Raw genomic sequence first — 23,093 nt, forward strand, 5'->3', positions numbered from 1 at the left:
TCACTTTGTGTGTCAAAAAGGCAGAAAAAACGCTTATTACCACTACACCTGGTACAAGCTAGCGGATAAATGATCCCACGCTAAGGTTCAAAATATGCCTTTTGAAATACCCTGGGATGTCTTCTTTAAGAAATGGTATGCCTTTGTGGGGTAGTTTGAATTATATAGCCTGGTAAAATACTCTAAAATGGGACATGGGCACAGCGTAAAAATTTAAAGTTTGAAAAAAACTGGAATGACTATGTCCCAAATGTGCCCCTCTGATGTCCACATATACCTAGCAAAGGTACATACGGGGGTATTTTTGTACTCAGCTGACATAGCTGAGCAACATATGAAGTATTATACAGTCGTAGCACACATAAGGTTTGCAAAATATACTGTGCAAACTCACTTTGTGTGTCAAAAAGGCAGAAAAAACGCTTATGACCACTACACCTGGTACAAGCTAGCGGAAAAATGATCCCACGCTAAGGTTCAAAATATGCCTTTTGAAATACCATGGGGTGTCTACTTTAAGAAATGGTAGGCCTTTGTGGGGTAGTTTGAATTATATAGCCTGGTAAAATACTCTAAAATGGGACATGGGCACAGCGTAAAAATTAAAAGTTTTAAAAAAACTGGAATGACTATGTCCCAAATGTGCCCCTCTGATGTCCACATATACCTGGCAAAGGTACATACGGGGGTATTTTTGTACTCAGCTGACATAGCTGAGCAACATATGAAGTATTATACAGTCGTAGCACACATAAGGTTTGCAAAATATACTGTGCAAACTCACTTTGTGTGTCAAAAAAGGCAGAAAAAACGCTTATGACCACTACACCTGGTACAAGCTAGCGGAAAAATGATCCCACGCTAAGGTTCAAAATATGCCTTTTGAAATACCATGGGGTGTCTACTTTAAGAAATGGTAGGCCTTTGTGGGGTAGTTTGAATTTAAAACCTGCGAAGATGCTTGGAAATTGCACATAGGCCCAGCGTCAAAATTCAAAGTTCTGTAAAAACTGATATGGCTTGGTCTCCAATATGCCACTGTAGCTTCACAAAATAGTGCCAAAGACATTCATTGGGGATGTCTTTTTACTCAGAAGACTTAGCTGAGCATAATTTGGAGGTTTTGAACTTAGTGGCACATATGAAATATACAAAATGCCCAGCAAAAATGCAATCCGTATGTCAAAAAATGCACAAAATTATTTTTTACCACATACTTTGGCATATATTGGTGAAAAAATGGGGGCATGCTAAGGCACAATATGCACCTTATGATATACCCTGGAGTGTCTACTTTTACAAATGGTAGGCCTTTGTGTTTTTTTTTTGAACAGTCAAACTGTTATAATACCCCAAATGGAAGCATAGGCTCATTAAATCCGTCTCTCAAAATTCTACTGTGAATACTGAAAAGGACAGGTCTCCTGTATGGCACTGTAGCTTCACGAAATAGTGCCTTAGACATACAATGGGGGTGTCCTTTTACTCAGAAGACTTAGCTGAGCATAATTTGGGGGGTTTGAACTTAGTGGCATATATGAAATATACAAAATGCCCAGCAAAAATGCAATCCGTATGTAAAAAATGCACAAAATTATTTTTTACCACCTACTTTGGCATGTAATGGTAAAAAAATGGGGGCATGTTAAGGCACAATATGCACCTTATGAGATACCCTGGAGTGTCTACTTTTACAAATGGTAGGCCTTTGTGGGGGTTTTTGAACAGTCAAACTGTTATAATACCCCAAATGGAAGCATAGGCTCATTAAATCCGTCTCTCAAAATTCGACTGTGAATACTGAAAAGGACAGGTCTCCTATATGGCACTGTAGCTTCACAAAATAGTGCCAAAGACATACAATGGGGGTACCGTTGTACTCAGCAGTAACTGAACATATAATAAAACTTTGTACAGGAATAGCACACACCAACTTTACAAAATACACATGAGAAGTTCTTTGTTATACGTTTGTGTGCGAAAACCCCCAAAAAACACAATTTTACTTCAATATTTAGCAGAGGTTGGCGGTAAAATGGCTAAGTAGAAAGTGTCAAAACAACCTTAGGTAAATAGCCTGTGATGTCTACTTTATATAAATATATACTTTTGTGTGGCAATTTTGTTTTCTTTTATGGCTATTAGGCTTACAAGACAAACATACCAAATTCTAAAATCGCTCCACATTAAAATTTTATTTTACTCCTTGTGCTTTGTGACCTGTAACTACCAAAAAAAACTTAAAATCCCAGACACATTATATATTTTGTAAATCAGAACAAATAAATGAATTTATTTTTAATTACTTTCCTTAACCTGCACTAATTATGCACACATTATGATTGCAAAAACTGTAAAAAAAAACCAATATTTTTCATTTTTTTTGCATTTTTCTGTATTTTTTTATAATAAGTAAGCATTTATATATATATATCTTATATCAAATTAAAGCCCTTTCTGTCCTTTAAAAAACAGTATATAATATGTGTCGGTGCAATAAATGAGAGAGATGCAAATTGCAGTTGAACGCAAACAGCAAGAAAATGCAAAAATTGCTTGTGTCATTAAGCGTAAGTCAAGCTTCTGAAGCTGTGTCCTTAAGGGGTTAAGGACACATGACATGTGTGACATGTCATGATTCCCTTGAATTCCAGAAGTTTGGTCCTTAAGGGGTTAAAGGCACACTATAGTGCCAGGAATACAAATTTATTCCTGGCACCATAGCTTCCTCTGCCTCCCCCGTCCCTTACGCCCCTCCTCCCCGGTGAATAAAGTGTTAAAAAACATTTATTTACCTACCTTTTCCCAGCGTCGAGGGACAACGGCCCGCAATGAGTTGGCGCTAATGCGCATGTACAGCAAATAACGCGTGCGCATTATACCTCACCATACCAAAGCACTAAATCACTGCTTTCCTATGGGGGGAAAAATCTGACGCTGGATATCCTCACGCAGAGCGTGAGGATGTCCACCATCAGATACCGGGCCAAAGGTCCATTTTGATTCAGGAAGCCCTCTGGTGGCTATCTGGTAGACAGCCACTGTGGGCAGTCTTAGAGCTGCAATGTAAACATGTTTAACATTGCAGCTCTAAATGCAATAGGTACACTGCACCTAGACCACTTCAATCAGCTGCAGTGTCCCTTTAATGAATAGGGCAGTGTATGCAACCGTTTGTAACTGCACGTTAGCATCAAGTACCAGCTATATTGTATATGAAGTGATTACTGCAATACAAAAATACACAACACACTGATGTCTGTATTAATATAGAAGTGATATATTTATTATCTGTGAAAGAATGCATATAAAGATAAAATGTTTGGGGGCGGGGCCTGGACATCAAGGCGGCTAGATGTGCCTCGTATGAGCTCCGAGCTCAATCTACTCACCAAGCCTGATTAACCGCACACCAGCCAGCCAGGACATAAAAGCCTGTAACCAGGACATACCTACCTCAGGAGTCAGCAGAGGTGCCCCGGGTCTGCCGTGTTCCACTCCCTCGGGACCGGTGGTGGTTATCCCGGTCCACCCCAGCTTATACGTGGCACCAAGCAAACCAAAGCGACTCCCATCCCAGGGGTATACCCTGTATACCGATCGCTCCCAAGCTACTGCGACATTCCAAAATGGCGGACGAACGCCAATCCAGCACAGGGGGCCCAGGGCCACCAGAGCAAACCCCACACAGCACCATTCCAAGCATACTGCAGCGGCTGGATGACATCCTTCAAGCCTTTTGGCGCAAACTGCAGGACCGCACCACAGCCCACCCACCTTACCCGCAAAACAAGGGCCAGATCGGACTCCCTCGGGAGAAACTGGAGCCACAAGCGACGACTCGCTATGCGACCACCCTACCGGGGCTGAGAGCTCTCTGAGGCCTAGCCTCCACACACCGCCACACAGGCTGGAAGGCCCCCACAGAAGGCGAACACCTCCGATCAGATATCACAGCTACCCCAGGCAGGGGAAAGACTTGGCTCCACAATGTCTCCAGGTCAGTGGAACACAGGGGCTGGCTCTCTGTACCGCCCAGGGTTGGAGGACAGGACCTACCGACCGTACAAGGGCTGCGGACTATCCCTCCATCCAACACCAACCCTGCCGCCGATAGGGATCGACTGACCGCCGAAAAGGACACCAGACACAAAAGGCTAAACCTCAAGCTGACGGACACTACCTGCTTGGCGCAACATTAACCAAGCGAACTGACCGAAAGATATGTTTAACACCATGTTTTGTGTTTACAGCCACTATGCCTAAGTTTTACCAGTTAAGTTTGTATTTGGCAGGGGCCTTAACTTGACCAGCCATGTTATCTCTGGGCTGCATATTTAAATCACATGACCCCTAGGCGGCACTTTCCTGTGTCTTACCGCCATAATTATACAAAAGCATCGTTAAGACACCTCACTTTCTGTACATCAGCGGCTTGTTTAGCGACATCGATATATAAGATATGCCATGTTGCCAGCCATACTACTGGTACACGTATATTGCTAATCTTTCTTATATATCATTATAGTCTAATGATTCTCATACTACAGTCTACCTAGAACGACATAGTTAGCAGACTAGCGTGTTCATAACATAACATTTTAAAAAATGTGCCGATACTCTCTTGCCATAAATGTAAAACTACTGTGTTTATATCTTTTAAATATGCTGTTGAGGCATTAACAAACGTACTGTAATTCCTTGCACAAAGAAAAATAAAGAATAATAATTAAAAAAAAAGATAAAATTTTATATTCAGTGTAATCTGCAACACTTTCCAAAGGACATACACAACATGCAAGTGGATAGTGACATGAAATTTTACCAATGTATTATGGCTTACATTGCCAGTGCATACCACCCAGTGCTATGCCTGCACTTAATTTGTGTTTGTCGTAATATTAGTTAACTCCTGGCTGTCCATCATAGGTCATAAAATCATTAGCGTGATCCTTGGCACTGGATAAGATGGTCATTTTTTTTAACATATATATATATATATATATATATATATATATATATATATATATACAGTTGCAAGAAAAAGTATGTGAACCCTTTGGAATTATATGAATTTCTGCACAAATTGGTCATAAAATGTGATCTGATCATCATCTAAGTCACAACAATAGACAATCACAGTCTGCTTAAACTAATAACACACAAAGAATGAAATGTTGCCATGTTTTTATTGAACACACCATGTAAAAATTCACAGTACAGGTGAAAAAAGTATGTGAACCCTTGGATTTAATAACTGGTTGAACCTCCTTTGGCAGCAATAACTTCAACCAAACGTTTCCTGTAGTTGCAGATCAGACGTGCACAACGGTCAGGAGTAATTCTTGACCATTCCTCTTTACAGAACTGTTTCAGTTCAGCAATATTCTTGGGATGTCTGGTGTGAATCGCTTTCTTGAGGTCATGCCACAGCATCTCAATCAGTTTGAGGTCAAGACTCTGACTGGGCCGCTTCAGAAGGCGTATTTTCTTCTGTTTAAGCCATTCTGTTGTTGATTTACTTCTATGCTTTGGGTCATTGTCCTGTTGCAACACCCATCTTCTGTTGAGCTTCAGCTGGTAGACAGATGGCCTTAAGTTCTCCTGCAAAATTACTTGATAAACTTGGGAATTAATTTTTCCTTCGATGATAGCAATCCGTCCAGGCCCTGACGCAGCAAAGCAGCCCCAAACCATGATGCCCCCACCACCATACTTCACAGTTGGGATTAAGTTTTGATGTTGGTGTGCTGTGCCTCTTTTTCGCCACACATAGTGTTGTGTGTTTCTTCCAAACAACTCAACTTTGGTTTCATCTGTCCACAGAATATTTTGCTGTGGAACATCCAGGTGCTCTTGTGCAAACTGTAAACATGCAGCAATATTTTGTTTGGACAGCAGAGGCTTCCTCTGTGGTACCCTCCCATGAAATCCATTCTTGTTTAGTGTTTTACATATTGTAGATTCGCTAACAGGAATGTTAGCATTTGCCAGTGACTTTTGTAAGTCTTTAGCGGACGCTCTAGGATTCTTCTTCACCTCATTGAGCAGTCTGCACTGTGCTCTTGCAGTCATCTTTACAGGACGGCCACTCCTAGGGAGAGTAGCAGCAGTGCTGAACTTTCTCGATTTATAGACAATTTGTCTTACCGTTGACTGATGAACAGCAAGGCTTTTGGATATACTTTTATTACCCTTTCCAGCTTCATGCAAGTCAATAATTCTTAATCGTAGGTTTTCTGAGAGCTCTTTTGTGCAAGGCATCATTCACATCAGGCAATGCTTCTTGTGAAAAGCAAACCCAGAACTGGTGTGTTTTTTTATAGGGCAGGGCAGCTGTAACCAACACCTCCAATCTCATCTCATTGATCGGACTCCAGTTGGCTAACATCTCACTCCAATTAGCTCTTGGAGAGGTCATTAGTCTAGGGGTTCACATACTTTTCCCACCTGCACTGTGAATGTGTACATGGTGTGTTCAATAAAAACATGGCAACATTTCATTCTTTGTGTGTTATTAGTTTAAGCAGACTGTGATTGTCTATTATTGTGACTTAGATGATCAGATCACATTTTATGACCAATTTGTGCAGAAATCCATATCATGCCAAAGGGTTCACATACTTTTTCTTGCAACTGTATATATACATATATATATATATATATATATATATATATATATATATATATGTATTAAGGCCGTTTGGCCTGTAATTGTGGGAGGGGCTTAAGTTAATTCATTCACCTATATAAGGTATATCTGACTCCATACCGCTTGAGGTCAGCTTCTGAATGCACTTCTGGTTCATCCAGTCGCCATTTTGGAATTCCTTTTGCTTTCTCATGAGGTCTTCCACGCTGAGCTGTGTCCAGGAATCCAGCCGCAGGCTTTTCCGTCCGACCAGCTTCTTGCCTCTTTCCATAGCCGCAGATAATGTCCTAGTGACTCTCAAACCGTAAGTTGACCTACCCGTTACCCCAGGCAACAGTTCCACGGCATCATTCACGGGTCAGGTCCTCACTTTACGGTTATGTTTGGATATTACAATGCTTATACAGGCTGTTTGTATATATACAGCCTTTAGTTTACACGGCCATTTCGGTTATATTATGCTCCATGTATTTAGCCCCGCTCGGGCTTTCGTATACTCCCGAACGGGTACCGTACTGACAATTTCAGTTGTGGAGTCATCTCTGTTCGTGCATTTCAACCGCACGAACGGTCATATATGTGTCCTAAGCTAATTGATTAAAACTTGCCACACGCAGGCTGTTCGCATGCTCCCGAACGGAGACAAGTCTTTTTTCATTGAAATAAATTGCCGTTTAGTGCTGTGCAACCGCACGAACGGGGAAAGACCTTAAGGTTACAATTTCTTTTTCTGTAGGCAGGCTTTCGCATACTCCCAAACGGCCATACATTTTACATGTTTTATGTGAAGTACTGGCCAATTTGTGCAGTTCAATGCACGAACGGGCAGATGTGGGATTTAAACCATGTTTGCATTTTATGTATTACCTGCCGTACGGGAACAACGGGTACCTAAATATATATTGCCTAAATCAACCATGTACAGGCATCACATATAATCCTAACACAGGACTCTTGTTAGATACTGTACTACGTCCACCGTGCTACAACATTTTGCCTACAGCAAACTCAGTACGGACGCAATTGCACGTTTCATTAATAAAGGTTTAAATACACCTAGACCAACAGTGGTTCTACCAACACTGCCGCCTTTAGGTCTGCAAGTACATTGATAATTTACTGAGAGTTACAAACATCATCTTCACTGACCTCTAAACGGTCAACAGCCAAACAGCAACGTTCACATACCAATCCCTATACTACCAAACTGATATACGTACATATATTTTCATACAGTAGCCAATAAAATATAGAACATATGTACCCAGTATGCCATACATAGACAAGTACATACCACACGGTGGCTTATCTACACATATATCTCCCCTAAACAATACAACGTACACATAGAAGGGAATAGAATATACTTCTACATACAGTATACAAGGGGTTAAAAAAAGTGGTACATTTTACACCATCATGGCTACATTGTTGATATTTTTTACCGTTAAAAGTACCATACTACATCATAATGCACATAAATTAAGGTAAAACTTGGTTTGTGCCAGAATTTCTTGAATTTCATACGGTCTCCATCTATTTAGTTTACAGGTACTAACTGAAACCTATACGGACTGTCAGGTTTCAAAACCATACTTCCAGGTACGTACACCTGCTAACAGTATACCTGTAACGAGAATATACCCCAACACGCAGGATCCAGCTAAACAGAAGACAAGACAGAGGGGAGATACGTCTACCGGTCCTTAGAGTGGCCGGACTCGACGTATATAGTAGAAGTACAGAGTCAGGAACGATCCGAGGTCAAGGGCACAAAGAGACACCGTAAACTAGGACTAGCCGGGGTCTGGTACACAATAAACAGCAAGCCGGCAAACAGAACAGATAAGGATAAAGAGTAAACGAAGTCAGAAAACAAAGCCAAGGTCAAATATGAAGGAACACAACTGAACACAACAAGCGCTAAAGGGAACTGCAACAGAAACCACGATAGGGCAAGGAACTAAGGGAAAGAGGTAAGTATATATAACTAAACATCTATTTTGATTGGTCCCTGTCATATCCACGCCCCCAAAAGGTAATTGTATGGGGAGTGTGGCATGACAGGGACCAATGGGAGGCCTTTTCTAATTTAGGCTCCCACTGTCCCTTTAAGAGCGCACCCGAGACTCTTGGCGCGCTCTTAGAGTCAGGCGGGACACGTGACCACTTCTCGCGGTCACTGCCCGCCTTCCAGTTCCAGCCGTCGGATGAGCCGCGCGCGGCTCGTGCAGCAGCAGACCCGCGCGCGGCTTGAACAGAGGACCCCGGTCGGCACCTGGAAAGGGTAAGTACCGCTACAATACCATATCTGATGTCCCAAGAAATAGATATAGACTACTGGCAATTAGGGTCATAGGGGCCAATAGTTATTACTCCTCTTTCTCTGCACTATGCTTCGGATTAGTGGTCCTGCGAGGCCAACACCCCACCTCACTTTCGGAGGCAAACCCCTCTGGCCACTCATGAGCTAGCCACCTCACATATCATAGAGAGGGCCTCACTTGTGGCCACAAAAAAAAAAAAACTCGCGACAACGTATAGATAGAGCCTCTCAAGCCACTAGGCAACTAGCAGGGCCTCACCAGTCACCAAAAAACAATGCGCATAATGGTTTTGCCTCACGGCATAGCTAACAAGCCAGTACTAGACCCCTTGGTTCATATAATAATTTTATCTTATTATTATTTAAGTATGTCTCACAGAAGGTGGTGAAGCACCCCGGCTAGAATCGAGACTCCTTCACGTAGGGGAGATGTTGTCAGTCCAGCATCAATCAGATCCTGGACAATCCCATGCATCTCCACCGAGCTAAGGAGGCGACAAATCCCCTACCCTGCCACGGCAAGAAAAGCAGAGTTATTCAAACTCCTCAGCACAACAACGGACAACACGGGGGCAGGGGAAGGCCCCAGCAACCCCAACTCGGGTGACATCCAGGCTATGCTGGCCTCGCTCATGAACTCCATGGGCAAGGTTAACGACAGACTGGCTAATCTCGATGGCGGTCACCACAGCCCTCACCAAGTCTGGCCTTCCCAATACCGTACAACCAGCACCAACTGAACCTCAGTTCACGCGTAATATTAACTCTTCCGATACTCAGGACGTTGACCCTGCACACATGATTCCAGCACACATAAAGAGGGACATCCTGGAGGGTAAAGATGTCAACCTAGCATCCCTACTAATTGCCTCCCGGGATGTGGTAGAAAATAAAACTTACACGTATGATGAAGTATCTGTGGTGGTCAGATCCAAGGATGCCAGGTTAAACCGGAAACTGACCATCCCTGAATTTGTTCTGGCATTTGGTATATTTAGAGATGTCATCTGTGAAGTGTACCCTAATAGAATGGAAGAATTCGACCGTTACATGCACAAGCTGCTGGACCTGGGAAACCACAATCAGTCACCTAGCACTAGCAACAAATTATTATTATTATTGCCATTTATATAGCGCCAACAGATTCCGTAGCGCTTTACAATATTATGAGAGGGGATTTAACTATAAATAGGACAATTACAAATAAACTGACGGGAACAATAGGTTGAAGAGGACCCTGCTCAATCGTGCTTACATTCGTTAGGAAGTGGCGTGTAAAGCACATTAGGACAGGAATTTGCAGTCAAATAAGGTGGGCTGCCCTTTAGGAGAGGGCAAGAGACAGGTATGTGAGGTAGGGGTTAGTCTTGGAGGCAATAAGCTTTCCTAAAGATATGGGTTTTAAGGCACTTCTTAAAAGATGCAAGACTAGGGGAGAGTCTGATGGCGGTAGGCAGGCTATTCCATAGGAAGGTAGCCGCCCGCGAGAAGTCCTGCAAGCGTGAGTTGGCCGTACGGGTGCGGACAACGTACAGGAGGTGGTCACGGGCAGAGTGAGGAGATATAAGAGGGGCTAGAGTTGTTCTGTGCTTTATAGGTGTGAGTCAGTACCTTGAATTGACTACTATAGCATACAGGAAGCCAATGTAAGGACTAGCAGATGGGTGAGGTGTGAGAGAAACGACTAGAGAGCAAAATCAGTCTAGTAGCAGCGTTCATTATGGACTGTAGGGGTTCAGTACTGCTTTTGGGAAGACCAATCAAGAGAGGGTTACAATAATCCATGCAGGAAATTACTAGAGCATGGACAAGCTCCTTGGTAGTATCTGGTGCAAGAAAGGTGCGGATGCGGGCTATGTTTTTAAGATGGAATCTACAGGATTTGGCAACATGCTGGATGTGAGGCTCAAAGGTGAGACCAGAGTCAAGTATGACGCCAAGACAGCGCGCTTGCAAGGATGGACTGATGTGGGTAGCACAAACTTGAAGGGAGAGCGAAAGAGGAGGATCAGTATTAGGAGGAGGAAAGACAAGGAGCTCAGTTTTAGAGAGATTGAGTTTCAGAAAGCGGGAGGACATCCAGTCAGAGATGGAAGAAAGGCAAGCAGTGACACGTTGCAGGACTAAGTTTGCCAAGAGAGGCAATATAAAGAGAAAATAGAAGGGGACCAAGGACAGAGCCTTGGGGGACTCCAACCGAGACAGGATGAGGAGAGGAGGTATCATTAGAAAAAGAGACAGTGAATGAGCGTTGGGAGAGATAAGAGGAAAACCACGAAAGGACAGAGAGCCAAGCGATTGAAGAGTTTGAAGAAGGAGAGCATGATCAACGGTGTCAAAGGCCGCTGAGAGGTCAAGAAGAATTAGTATGGAGTAGTGGCCTTTGGCCATCATTTTCTTTGGCAAGTCCCAGATTTGCAACAATTTCAATGTGGGTACATGTAGCTTTAGCGCATGTATATTATTGCATATTTGTTCAAAATGTTTCAGAGCACATGCAAAAACCATGTGTCCAAATAAAATGTACCCTAAACCGAACCTAACGTCTGTTAACATTCATGTCTTCTCAGCACTACTGACTACTCACCCATCCAGACATTTGGTAGATTTTCTCATTTCTGGATTTTAAGAGGGGTTCCATACAGGCATCATACATATGCCCACAGGCCATCTCGAATGTCCTAATTTACAATCAGCGCAACAGAACCCTACGGCCGTAACCACACTCATAGCCCATGAACTGGCAGAAGGGTTTTTGTTTGGGCCTTTTAAAACCCCACCATTTACTGCATGGCGCACAAATCCCATTAGGAAATCTTCCCTTAAACAGAGACTTATCATAGATCTATCAGCCCCTCACACCTCTACTGCCCCAAGTCTCAACTCCCTCATTCCCTCCAAGGAGTTTTCCCTACAATATGCCACTATAGATCATGCCATTACAGCCATCACCCAAGCAGGGGTTGGAGCCTGGTTAAGTAAGACAGACATCACAAATGCCTTTAAACTCCTACCAATCCACCCTATACTCTGGCACTTACATGGTATCAAGTGGGGAGACAACTATTACTTTTTCTCCCACTTAACCTTTGGGTCAAAAAGTAGCCCCAAAATCTTTGACACATTTGCAGAATCACTTTGCTGGTTGTTACTAAACATTTCCAGATGCCCCATTGTCATCCATTATCTAGATGACTTTCTGCTGGTTGAAGAAAACTCCTTTCTCCCCAGAAGCCTCAAAGAAGCCATTAGTCTGTTTGGCCACTTGGGTGTCCCAGTATCCCCTAAGAAAACCAAAGGTCCAGACACCATCATTACATTTCTGGGTATACAACTTGACTCAGCCTCCATGCAAGCTAGCTTACCACAAGAGAAAATTACAAACATTCTCAACAGCATCAACCACTACATCTTGCTGGGTACTTGCAACCGCAAGGAACTTCAATCTCTCATAGGTTCCTTAAACTTTGCCATGTGCATCATTCCACAAGGGCGGGCTTTCATATCCAGACTTCTTTGTCTTTTCCCACATTTCAGACACGACGACCATAGACTGTCCCTGGATATGCAGACTACAGCAGACCTGCATATGTGGAGAGAATTCTTAACCACCTTGAATGGTAAAAGCTTATTCCTCCCAGGATTGTCTGACATGTCACCAACCATATGGTCAGACACGGCGTCTACCACGGGTTTCGCAGCAATCTTTGGGAACGAATGGCTTTGGGGTAGGTGGCCTGAAGAAGTCCATGACTTAGAAGGATTTTTTACAACCTCAGCTCTTTTTGAGATCTACCCCATTTTAGTGGCTGCTGTGGCTTGTGGGCATTTATGGTCAGGCTTGTCAGTTCGTTGCTACTCAGACAACCAGGCCACATGTCACATCATTAACAAAGGCCGTTCGTCATCCCTAGCAATCATGAGATTTCTCAGGAAACTCACTTGGTTGGCAGCATGTCATAATTTCTTCTTGGTTTGCGTTCATGTTCCAAGCATTAGTAACAAAGCAGCTGACAATCTGTCTCGTTTCAACTTTCAGGCTTTTCATCAAGCACTACAGTCAGCCACTCAAGCAGCCACAGCCACCCCTCCGTTTCAACAGCTAACCATGGACTAGATCTAATTATGCTATATAGCAGGGATCTGTCCAAATTAGCACTTTCATCCAACACTCGCAAAACATACAACAGAGCCTTCACACTGTTTACAAGATTTCTATCGGACCACGACATATCCCAACCTTTTGTCATGACATCTATCATAGCCTTCGCTTCTTTTTACCACCTTAAATTACACTTATCTTACAACACCGTCAAATTATATCTTACAGGCATTCAACATCACATGCTAACCCTCTGGCCTAATACACATAGCTTCATGTCATCTTATAAAAAAAAAAAAAACATACTCAGAGGTATTCAGAAATCCGTTCCACCACGTCCCCCGCAGAGATTACCTATAGACAATACACTTTTCCAGTCATAATCCAACCTATTAGACTCCAAACCTTTCCACTCTTCCACCAACTCAGTCATCAAAGCTGCAATGTACATAGCCTCCTACGGGTTCCACAGGCCAAGAGAATTCACTACTATCACCACCACTCAGACAGACAGATGTCTACGCACACACCTACGCAAACATATGGACCATTACATACTGGCACTACCCCAGTCCAAAACAAGCCAACACACACCTACAGTGGAAATCACTTATTACCCTACCGACAACAAATGGTGTCCGGTGGCAGCTCTAGATTCCTACCTTCTACATATCACATCACTACCATATCAACATTTATTCACACTACAAGGCTCTGTACGGACTACCACTACTTTCATGAGTGTGGCGAAACCAACCTCGCCACTGGGCCCTGGAGAAGCCTGTTTGCTAGCCTCCTACCTGCTGACTATGGCCCCTGGGTTATTTGGGGCATATTGTACTGTATATTGCTGCTACTGGCCCTTTTAACAGCATCTATGGACATATTGGGACTTTTGGGACTACTGTCCCTTTAAGACTGTGATACATATTCTAGTGTACTGCCTGTAATATTATATGTGTATTTGTGTGTTAAGTTTAACCTGGGATATGTATGCAGCATTCATCTGATTGTTCGGTAGAATCACTCCATTTATTATATTGAGTGAAACTACCGAACAACCAGACCACCCAGGAATAAGTGTGCCTCCAATTACAGTTTGCAACAATGTTGCAAACGGGTAATTGGCAATCAGTGTAATGTATTCTTTGTCCTCTGGGTGGCCGCCATTCGGGAAACAAACACGTGGCGGCGGCCATCTTAAACTACCGAACAGCGGTGTTTTGCCGTCGAGTGTCTGGAACTAAAATCGGACACTTGACTAGGCAAACACCGCTGAGACCTCCATACTTCCAGAAATTCGTATGGAAACTACCGAATGACCCGCCGTTCGGTAGAAAGAACCCCATAAACAAGGGAATTCATTCAAACCCTCTCCAGGCTCTATAACACAGGCAATTCGCCTGTTTTCATTCCCTTGTTTGTGACCGACCGCAGGGCCAAAATGCATGGAACTGTTTTCGGATACTTTACCCATGCGGTCGGTCAAATCTTTGGAACCCCATATCTCACGAACCATTCATCCGAATTACTTGAATTTTGGATATGTTGTCCCCCTGAATAAGGGCTATCCAGCGATGCTGGATTTAAAGGTGTACCCCCGGGTTTTGGGGTACATCCAGAACTTGGCTGAAAAAGTGTACCGGATAATTGAGTTTAATGTTATCTGAGGGGAGGGGATGTGTGGGCTGAACCATGTATGTGATTGGTTATTTTATGCCTCCCCCTGGGTGTGGCCTGTATGTGGATTAGTGTAATAAAAGCCAGGCTGGATGAGCCAGTCCAGAGTTCCTGTTTTAACCTCAAAGTGATGTGTCGTCTCATTATTGGGGGAAGGATTTATTGTATGCTGTTCCAGTTGACTGCTAGGAGTACAAGCCTATTCGTATGGTTCCTATTCAATGGTCTACAGCATTCATACGCTTGGGAGAATTTAAAGGTTTCTCGGATTCGGTGATTATGGTGTCTGCCAGAGTGCTTGGAGTCCTCAGGAAGCGCTAGGAGCATCTTTCAACGGAGGTACCAAGTCGGGGTGCCAGGCGATCCGTTACATTGGTGGCAAGCGGTGGGATGGCGTCCTAGTGTGAGGTAAAGCAGCTCAGAGACACTGTTCTGATTTACAAATTGAGGGCAACGCTAGCAGTCGTGCAGCACCCCTGGGAGCAGACAAGTATGGAAGGTTCTGGCTCTGGAGATGATTGGCTGGCCGAGGTGAGGCAGCGAGTGGCCGAGTATGGGGATGATATACCCATGGAGACACGCCGGGTGATCTGGAACCAGGTCATGGCTGAGCGAAACACAAGGCTGGACCGAGAATTCCGGTTGGCGAAAGAGAGGAAGTATGCTCAGCAGCAGGAGCGTTACAGCAGCCGAGTAGAGGCTGCATCCGAGGAGGTTAGCCGTCTTTCCCTGAGGCGGCGGGAGGAACCCGAAGTGGGGGTCCTCATAGACTGGTCCTGTGAGGAACCACAACAGGCAGGTAGAGATGGGACCAAGGTCTCTCCACCGGGATGCTGGGCAGCCGGCCCAGATCCCCAGCAGCAGCCAGAGTTGCCAGGTGGGGAAGCAGGTGGCCCTTACTCACAAATGTTGAGGGGCCTCACGGATTGGTCCTGGGAAGACCCACAGATGGCAGGTGGAGATGGGACTGCGGTCTCTCTACCGGCCCTACAGGGATGCTGGGCAGTCGGCCCAGATCCCCAGCGGCAGTGTGCGTCACAGGGAGCTGAAAGTGCCGTTCTTGCTCCCCAGCGGCAGTCTACGGTGCAGGGAGAGGAGCCTGTTATCCCCTCTCCCCAGCGGTTGAAGGTGTGTAAGGGAGAGGAGTTTGTTACCCCCTCTCCCCACCGACAACCTAACCCACCAAGGGGAGACAGTAAACCCCTCACCAGCGCAGATGGGACCGTGGTCTCTGCGCCCAAGTTACAGGGAGCTGAAGGGGCCGTCCTCCCTCCCCAGCGGCAGTGTGATTTGTTGGGAATTGGGAGCCCAGTCTCCATTCCCCAGCGGCAGGCTGAGTTACAGGGGACAGAGGTAGTTGGTCCTACCCCCCAGCAGCAGAGTGATATGCCGGGAAGGCAGTGTGAAGTGCAGGGAGAGGAGAGCAGCGTCCTCCCTCCCCAGCGGCAGGCTGAGTTACAGGGGGCAGAGGTAGTTGGTCCTACCCCCCAGCAGCAGCGTGATTTTTTGGGAATAGAGAGCCCAGTCTCCGTTCCCCAGCAGCAGGACACTGAATTGGGAGGAGAGACAGTCGGTCTCCCTCCACAAAGACTGAAAGTAGGCATGGGAGAGGAGATTGTTACCTCCTCTCCCCAGCGGCAGATCATCAATGGGCAGAGTGTTCTAATGGGAGAGGAGATTGTTACCACCTCTCCCCAGCGGCGGATCATCAATGGGCAGAGTGTTCTAATGGGAGAGGAGCTGGTTACCACCTCTCCCCAGCGGCAGCTTAATGTACCAGGGGGAGACTGTAAGCCCCACACCTGTGCAGATGGGACCGTGGTCTCTGCACTTCCAGCACAGGGGGTAGGGACGGTCGGTCCTGCCCCCCCACAACAGGGCTGTTTAGCCAAAGGGGAGACAGTCTGTCTCCAGCAGCAGAGCTGTGTAACTAAAGGGGAGACAGTCGGTCTCCAGCAGCAGAGCTGTGTAACTCAAGGGGAGACAGTCGGTCTCCAGCAGCAGAGCTGTGTAACTAAAGGGGAGACAGTCGGTCTCCAGCAGCAGAGCTGTGTAACTCAAGGGGAGACAGTCGGTCTCCAGCAGCAGAGCTGTGTAACTCAAGGGGAGACAGTCGGTCTCCAGCAGCAGAGCTGCGCAGCTAAAGGGGAGGCAGTCGGTCTCCAGCAAGGCTCCAACCAGACTACTCCCGGGGTAGTGCTGGCACCAGGGCAGAGTACCGCTGGGCTCTGCCCACTCAGCAACCCACCAAAACAGCCTACCAGTCCCCCACACAGCCATGGTGAGGCACCTGGACCTGGACAAGTTTTTCTCTTACTCAGGTGTAGTAACCATTTATTGTGGGTGGGCTGTACTGCTGTTTCTGTTTTGTGGGTGGGCTGCTGGACTAACAAGGGCACTGACCGGCAAGAGGTCAGGTACCCTGTTAGTCTGTTTGGAAAAGGGGAGAAATGTGGCGAAACCAACCTCGCCACTGGGCCCTGGAGAAGCCTGTTTGCTAGCCTCCTACCTGCTGACTATGGCCCCTGGGTTATTTGGGGCATATTGTACTGTATATTGCTGCTACTGGCCCTTTTAACAGCATCTATGGACATATTGGGACTTTTGGGACTACTGTCCCTTTAAGACTGTGATACATATTCTAGTGTACTGCCTGTAATATTATATGTGTATTTGTGTGTTAAGTTTAACCTGGGATATGTATGCAGCATTCATCTGATTGTTCGGTAGAATCACTCCATTTATTATATTGAGTGAAACTACCGAACAACCAGACCACCCAGGAATAAGTGTGCCTCCAATTACAGTTTGCAACAATGTTGCAAACGGGTAATTGGCAATCAGTGTAATGTATTCTTTGTCCTCTGGGTGGCCGCCATTCGGGAAACAAACACGTGGCGGCGGCCATCTTAAACTACCGAACAGCGGTGTTTTGCCGTCGAGTGTCTGGAACTAAAATCGGACACTTGACTAGGCAAACACCGCTGAGACCTCCATACTTCCAGAAATTCGTATGGAAACTACCGAATGACCCGCCGTTCGGTAGAAAGAACCCCATAAACAAGGGAATTCATTCAAACCCTCTCCAGGCTCTATAACACAGGCAATTCGCCTGTTTTCATTCCCTTGTTTGTGACCGACCGCAGGGCCAAAATGCATGGAACTGTTTTCGGATACTTTACCCATGCGGTCGGTCAAATCTTTGGAACCCCATATCTCACGAACCATTCATCCGAATTACTTGAATTTTGGATATGTTGTCCCCCTGAATAAGGGCTATCCAGCGATGCTGGATTTAAAGGTGTACCCCCAGGTTTTGGGGTACATCCAGAACTTGGCTGAAAAAGTGTACCGGATAATTGAGTTTAATGTTATCTGAGGGGAGGGGATGTGTGGGCTGAACCATGTATGTGATTGGTTATTTTATGCCTCCCCCTGGGTGTGGCCTGTATGTGGATTAGTGTAATAAAAGCCAGGCTGGATGAGCCAGTCCAGAGTTCCTGTTTTAACCTCAAAGTGATGTGTTGTCTCATTATTGGGGGAAGGATTTATTGTATGCTGTTCCAGTTGACTGCTAGGAGTACAAGCCTATTCGTATGGTTCCTATTCAATGGTCTACAGCATTCATACGCTTGGGAGAATTTAAAGGTTTCTCGGATTCGGTGATTATGGTGTCTGCCAGAGTGCTTGGAGTCCTCAGGAAGCGCTAGGAGCATCTTTCAACGGAGGTACCAAGTCGGGGTGCCAGGCGATCCGTTACAATGAGATACATCAGATCCCTGTTAACCATGCTAGGTTTAAACCCTTCTACCTACTCAGGTCACTCTTTTGGTATAGACGTGGCCCCCACAGCCTCCAGCGCTAACATACCAGTTCACATCATTAAATCAATAGGGCATTGGAAATCATCTGCTTACACGACTTACATACCCAAACCAACACAGTGTCAGGGTTTCTTTGCTGTTTTAAACAGCAACCCTTCCTTTTTCTGTGTCTGAGTTTCAGCTGATACTAACGATCAGCTCCTTCAGTATGTTGCCACGGTTACTCACCTGATAGTAGTAACCAGCCATGCTGCTAATCAGGCAGCCTATTTAAGCAGCGAATCCCAGTACCTCCTTGCCCTTGCGTGGTTTCCTGTTCCCCAGAAGTCTCATTGTTCCTGTGAGTTCCTGTTTGTTCCTGGTTCCTGGTTCCTGACTCTGGCCTTGTTCCTGACTTCGCTACTCTCCGTTCTCCTGATCCTGGCTCGTCTGACTACCCGCTTTGGTGCCTGACCCCTGCTTGCCTCCTGGACCTTGCTTTTGGTTATTACTTTATTTTCTATTTATTAATAAAGGTGTTTTTGCATCTAGCTCTGTCTCTGTCTGGTTCCTGGTCCCTAACACACAGGAATTAAGAAATGCTTTCAAAGAAATGTCTGTGTAATTGTATATATTTGTTGACTGTATTAAATCCTTTTGATTATTAATTTTTGCCCTCTTTATTTACAGGCCTACCGTATAGTCGGTCTCGGCACACCACAACCGACTTTGCTCTTTTATACTATCCAACGCTCATATTGGTACCTTACTCCATATACGGCTATTTGGCCTGTAATTGTGGAGGGGCTTAAGTTAATTAATTCACATATATAAAGTACAACCCTTACCTGACTCCATACCGCTCGAGGTCAGCTTCTGAATGACCCTCCCACCACTCCTCAATTTCAACACTTTCTTTTCTCTTTTCATTTTACATATCTTAGTACTTGGTGGGCCCTCTTTATTTACAGGCCTACTGCATCGTTGGTCTCGGCACACCACAACCGACTTTGCTCTTTTATACTATCCAGCGCTCATATTGGAACCTTACTCCATATACGGCTATTTGCCCCTAACACAAATATATATATATATATATATATATATATATATATATATATATATATATATATATGTTATACATCATGAATACAGAATTTGTTTTGTGATGGCAGGATCTTTGACATGATCATACCGTGCATGATGTACATAACATTTTGTAATGAGTAGGATTAAAGGAAGGGGAAGGATTAAAGGAGCACTATAGTGCCAGGCAAATAAACTCGTTTTCCTGGCACTATGTAGTCCTTAGGTCCCCCCCACCCTCATGGCCCCCCTCCCGTTGGGCTGAAGGGATTAAAACCCCTTCAGCCACTTACCTTTCTCCAGTGCCGGTCTCCCTCGGCACTGGGGAACTCTCCTCCTCCTGCCGACATCAGCGCCGAAAGCGCATGCACGGCAAGAGCCACGCACTCATTTAAACTGCCCATAGGAAAGCATTACTCAATGGTTTCCTATGGACGTCAGCGTCTTCTCACTGTGATTTTCACAGTGAGAATCGCGGAAGCGGCCTCTAGTGGCTGTCAGTGAGACAGCCACTAGAGGCTGGATTAACCCTCAGTGTAAACATAGCAGTTTCTCTGAAACTCCTATGTTTTCAGCTGCAGGGTTAAAACTAGAGGGACCTGGCACCCAGACCACTTCATTGAACATATAGTGGTCCTTTAAATGCTGGTGAATAACTTGGATAGCTAACTGACTTAAAAGGATTACAAGGGAGGTGTATTTAGAACGGAGACTCTGGAGAGACGATATATGTGTAAAGTAACAACTACCTACACACGTGTGTAAGAGAACAAAAAAATGATACCTTATGGTTATCGATGCTGGTTCTGCTATCACATGACGACGTCTCTTGGCCTTCTATCTTAGGGACATACACCACTTTCACAAGTGCAGCAGAAGCAGAGATGGATTGTGTGTCCTATGCAATTGGTAGCACAGGAAGCATGACAGTAAAGTTACTGTTATTAAAAGAAGATGCACACCTGCCTCTTTTTTCTGATAGGTTTCACTTCAAGTATATATTCCACCATAGATAAGTGTATGCAGTGGCTGCATCCTAGATAATGTGTCTCAAGATAACACAGTCAAACACAGGATGTAGGCATGCAACTTCCGGTGATGACCATATTTGTTTTATAAATGTGTATTGCTGCGTAATTCTCAGAGTTAGCTGCCTAACACTGATGTACAGTGATTCAGTTTATGCACTTTAAAGCTTTAAAGTTTTACAGTTTTCACAGCGTTCAACACCAAAGTTGGGTACCTGGGCTCCTATCTCCACTGCCTCCTCTCTTCTATGCTTAACCACCATACAGAACAGGAATTGTAGATCTGGGTACCTGTGATCAGCTGTTAAAAAATCAACAACATTTACATTGATCTATAATCCAGTACTGGAACAGACTCCTTACTGCAACCTGATCTGCAGTTAGAAATGGCAATGTTCTACTTTATTAGAGAAAAGGGGAAAATGTCTATGCACCAAAACCACTATATTAAGATGAGCCGTTTTTTGGTATTAAACTATGCCTTTAACATGGCATTGTATAGTTAAATAGCCTATAAAGTGTTTTATAGACTGATTTATTAAGATTTTTGTCCTTTAGTTGACAACACTTGATGGGACTTCTCAAATTGGAAGGATTGTTAACCAGTGGGCCGGTCTTACACAGGAACTTTTTACAGATGCAGACAACTTTGGAGTTCAGTTTCCAATGGATCTCGATGTGAAAATGAAAGCCGTTGTGCTTGGTGCCTGTTTCCTTATTGTGAGTTGTCTTTTGAACATTTAAATATTATTGTATTGTTGTTCATGTATTTTCCATATGCTTATGTTGAATACATTTGGCAGATTGCATGGGAAAGAGTAAGTTGTGCGCATTATTTTTAAATTTCAGTTGTATCCTGTAGTATTAACTAGCAATGCAGCATTTTGCTTTTCCATTCTGCTAGTTATTTTGTGTTTAGATCTTCGAAAAGTGGTCAAAGGTATCTGCTTATATATGTTTAGACTAGTGATTTTAGCACATCCTATAGTATAGTAATTGTTGCAGACCATTGGTATTTGTAAAGCACCAACATATAAGCTACAATGCTCTTTAATAGACAGAAACAAACAGATACAACACATTTGACCTACTGGATCAAAAAGTAATAAAGGCTCTGTCCAAATAAATGCATACCTTAATCTCATTAGAATATACATTCAATTAATTTTGTATGTTTTATGGCTTTACATTTAACTCACTCTTAAATTTAAATAAACTCAATCTTAAGTTAAATGAATACCTAAATATCCTTAGAATATCCATGCAATTGGATCTGTATGGTTTATAGCTTTACATTTAGTTGTTAAAAATTACTAACCAATATGTAATAGGTCTTTTCAAACTGAGTCGCTGTAACATGCAAAAATGCCAATTTCTGTATTCAGCTGTGTAAACTATTATTATTCAATTTACAGCTCTGTGGTCTTTAAATGCGTAAAATAAATGTTTTGTTTATTTATTTATTTATTTTAATCCTTTTCTTTTTCTTGCTTTCTCTGCTGCAGGATTTCATGTATTATGAACAAAGCAAATAATGAAAAAGGTTGAAGGTTTCTTTACAGATTTCCATTACCCCCATATATACTGTTATGTTGAGATGTATACAAAAGGTTTACATTTTACAGATTTGGACTACAATACCTTTTTTTTTATTTTGTTTTTCTAGAAGTATGATTTTTAAATTCTTTATGCAACAAAATACATTTACTAGTCATCTAGTTCTACTACTTTCTTGTATTTTTTTAGATGGTCTCAATATGTTTAAATGTTTCTATCTATGTTTGGTATTTTTATCATGGTCAGGCATCAGTGATATTTATATACACAACTTAGTCTATTAAAGCGGTTCTGGCACTCCCAACCTCCAAAATGAAAGAAAAAGTATTTCATGAAGATAAAATCTTTATGAAATACTTACATTGAGTAGGAATTTTATCAATTTGTCTTATCAATTTTTCCTACAATTAACAAAAAGTCAGAACTACAGTAGTCAAGCCCCAAGCCATAACTAGTGACTACTGTGGGGAAAAGGCTCTGTATATATGCACTCCCGCCGGAAAGCTGAAGAGGATCTTACAGGAAGAAGATGGTAGTGACCACTAGGGAAAGCTACAGGTAAGTAAAACCTACATTTCACTGAACCCCTTGGCCACTGCACAGCAAGCGGCAATGTCACCAAAATAAGAGAGTGTTTAGAAAAATAACCAAAACTGTAACATTAATATTTAACAGTACTTTGTCCTACAATTTTTAAGTCGGTTTTCCACCGCAACTGTATGGTCAGTGAGTACTCCCTTTAGTGTTCATTAGAGTAAATCATTTTGCACCTAAAACAGAATGCATATCGTAAATTGCAGCAGTGTTTTAATAACTCCTGCTCATTACCAGTAGTAGGGCAGAAATATTTCTAACAATG

The 23,093-nt window shown here is 43.8% G+C and overlaps 1 protein-coding gene across 1 annotated transcript in view; it reads left to right on the plus strand.

Moving 5' to 3' along the window:
• LOC134585330 (phospholipid scramblase 2-like) overlaps positions 1-22,451 on the plus strand; it is a 35,727-nt gene extending 13,276 nt beyond the window's left edge. The window contains exons 5-6 of the mRNA XM_063440740.1: positions 21,236-21,397; positions 22,183-22,451. Of these exons, the coding sequence (XP_063296810.1) occupies positions 21,236-21,397; positions 22,183-22,212 (192 nt within the window). The 3' untranslated portion in view covers positions 22,213-22,451. The remainder of the gene's footprint in view (positions 1-21,235; positions 21,398-22,182) is intronic.
• Positions 22,452-23,093: the final 642 nt, after the last annotated feature.

The sequence above is a fragment of the Pelobates fuscus genome, chromosome 2 (genome assembly GCF_036172605.1).
Source record: "Pelobates fuscus isolate aPelFus1 chromosome 2, aPelFus1.pri, whole genome shotgun sequence".
NCBI classification, from domain to species: Eukaryota; Metazoa; Chordata; class Amphibia; order Anura; family Pelobatidae; genus Pelobates; species Pelobates fuscus.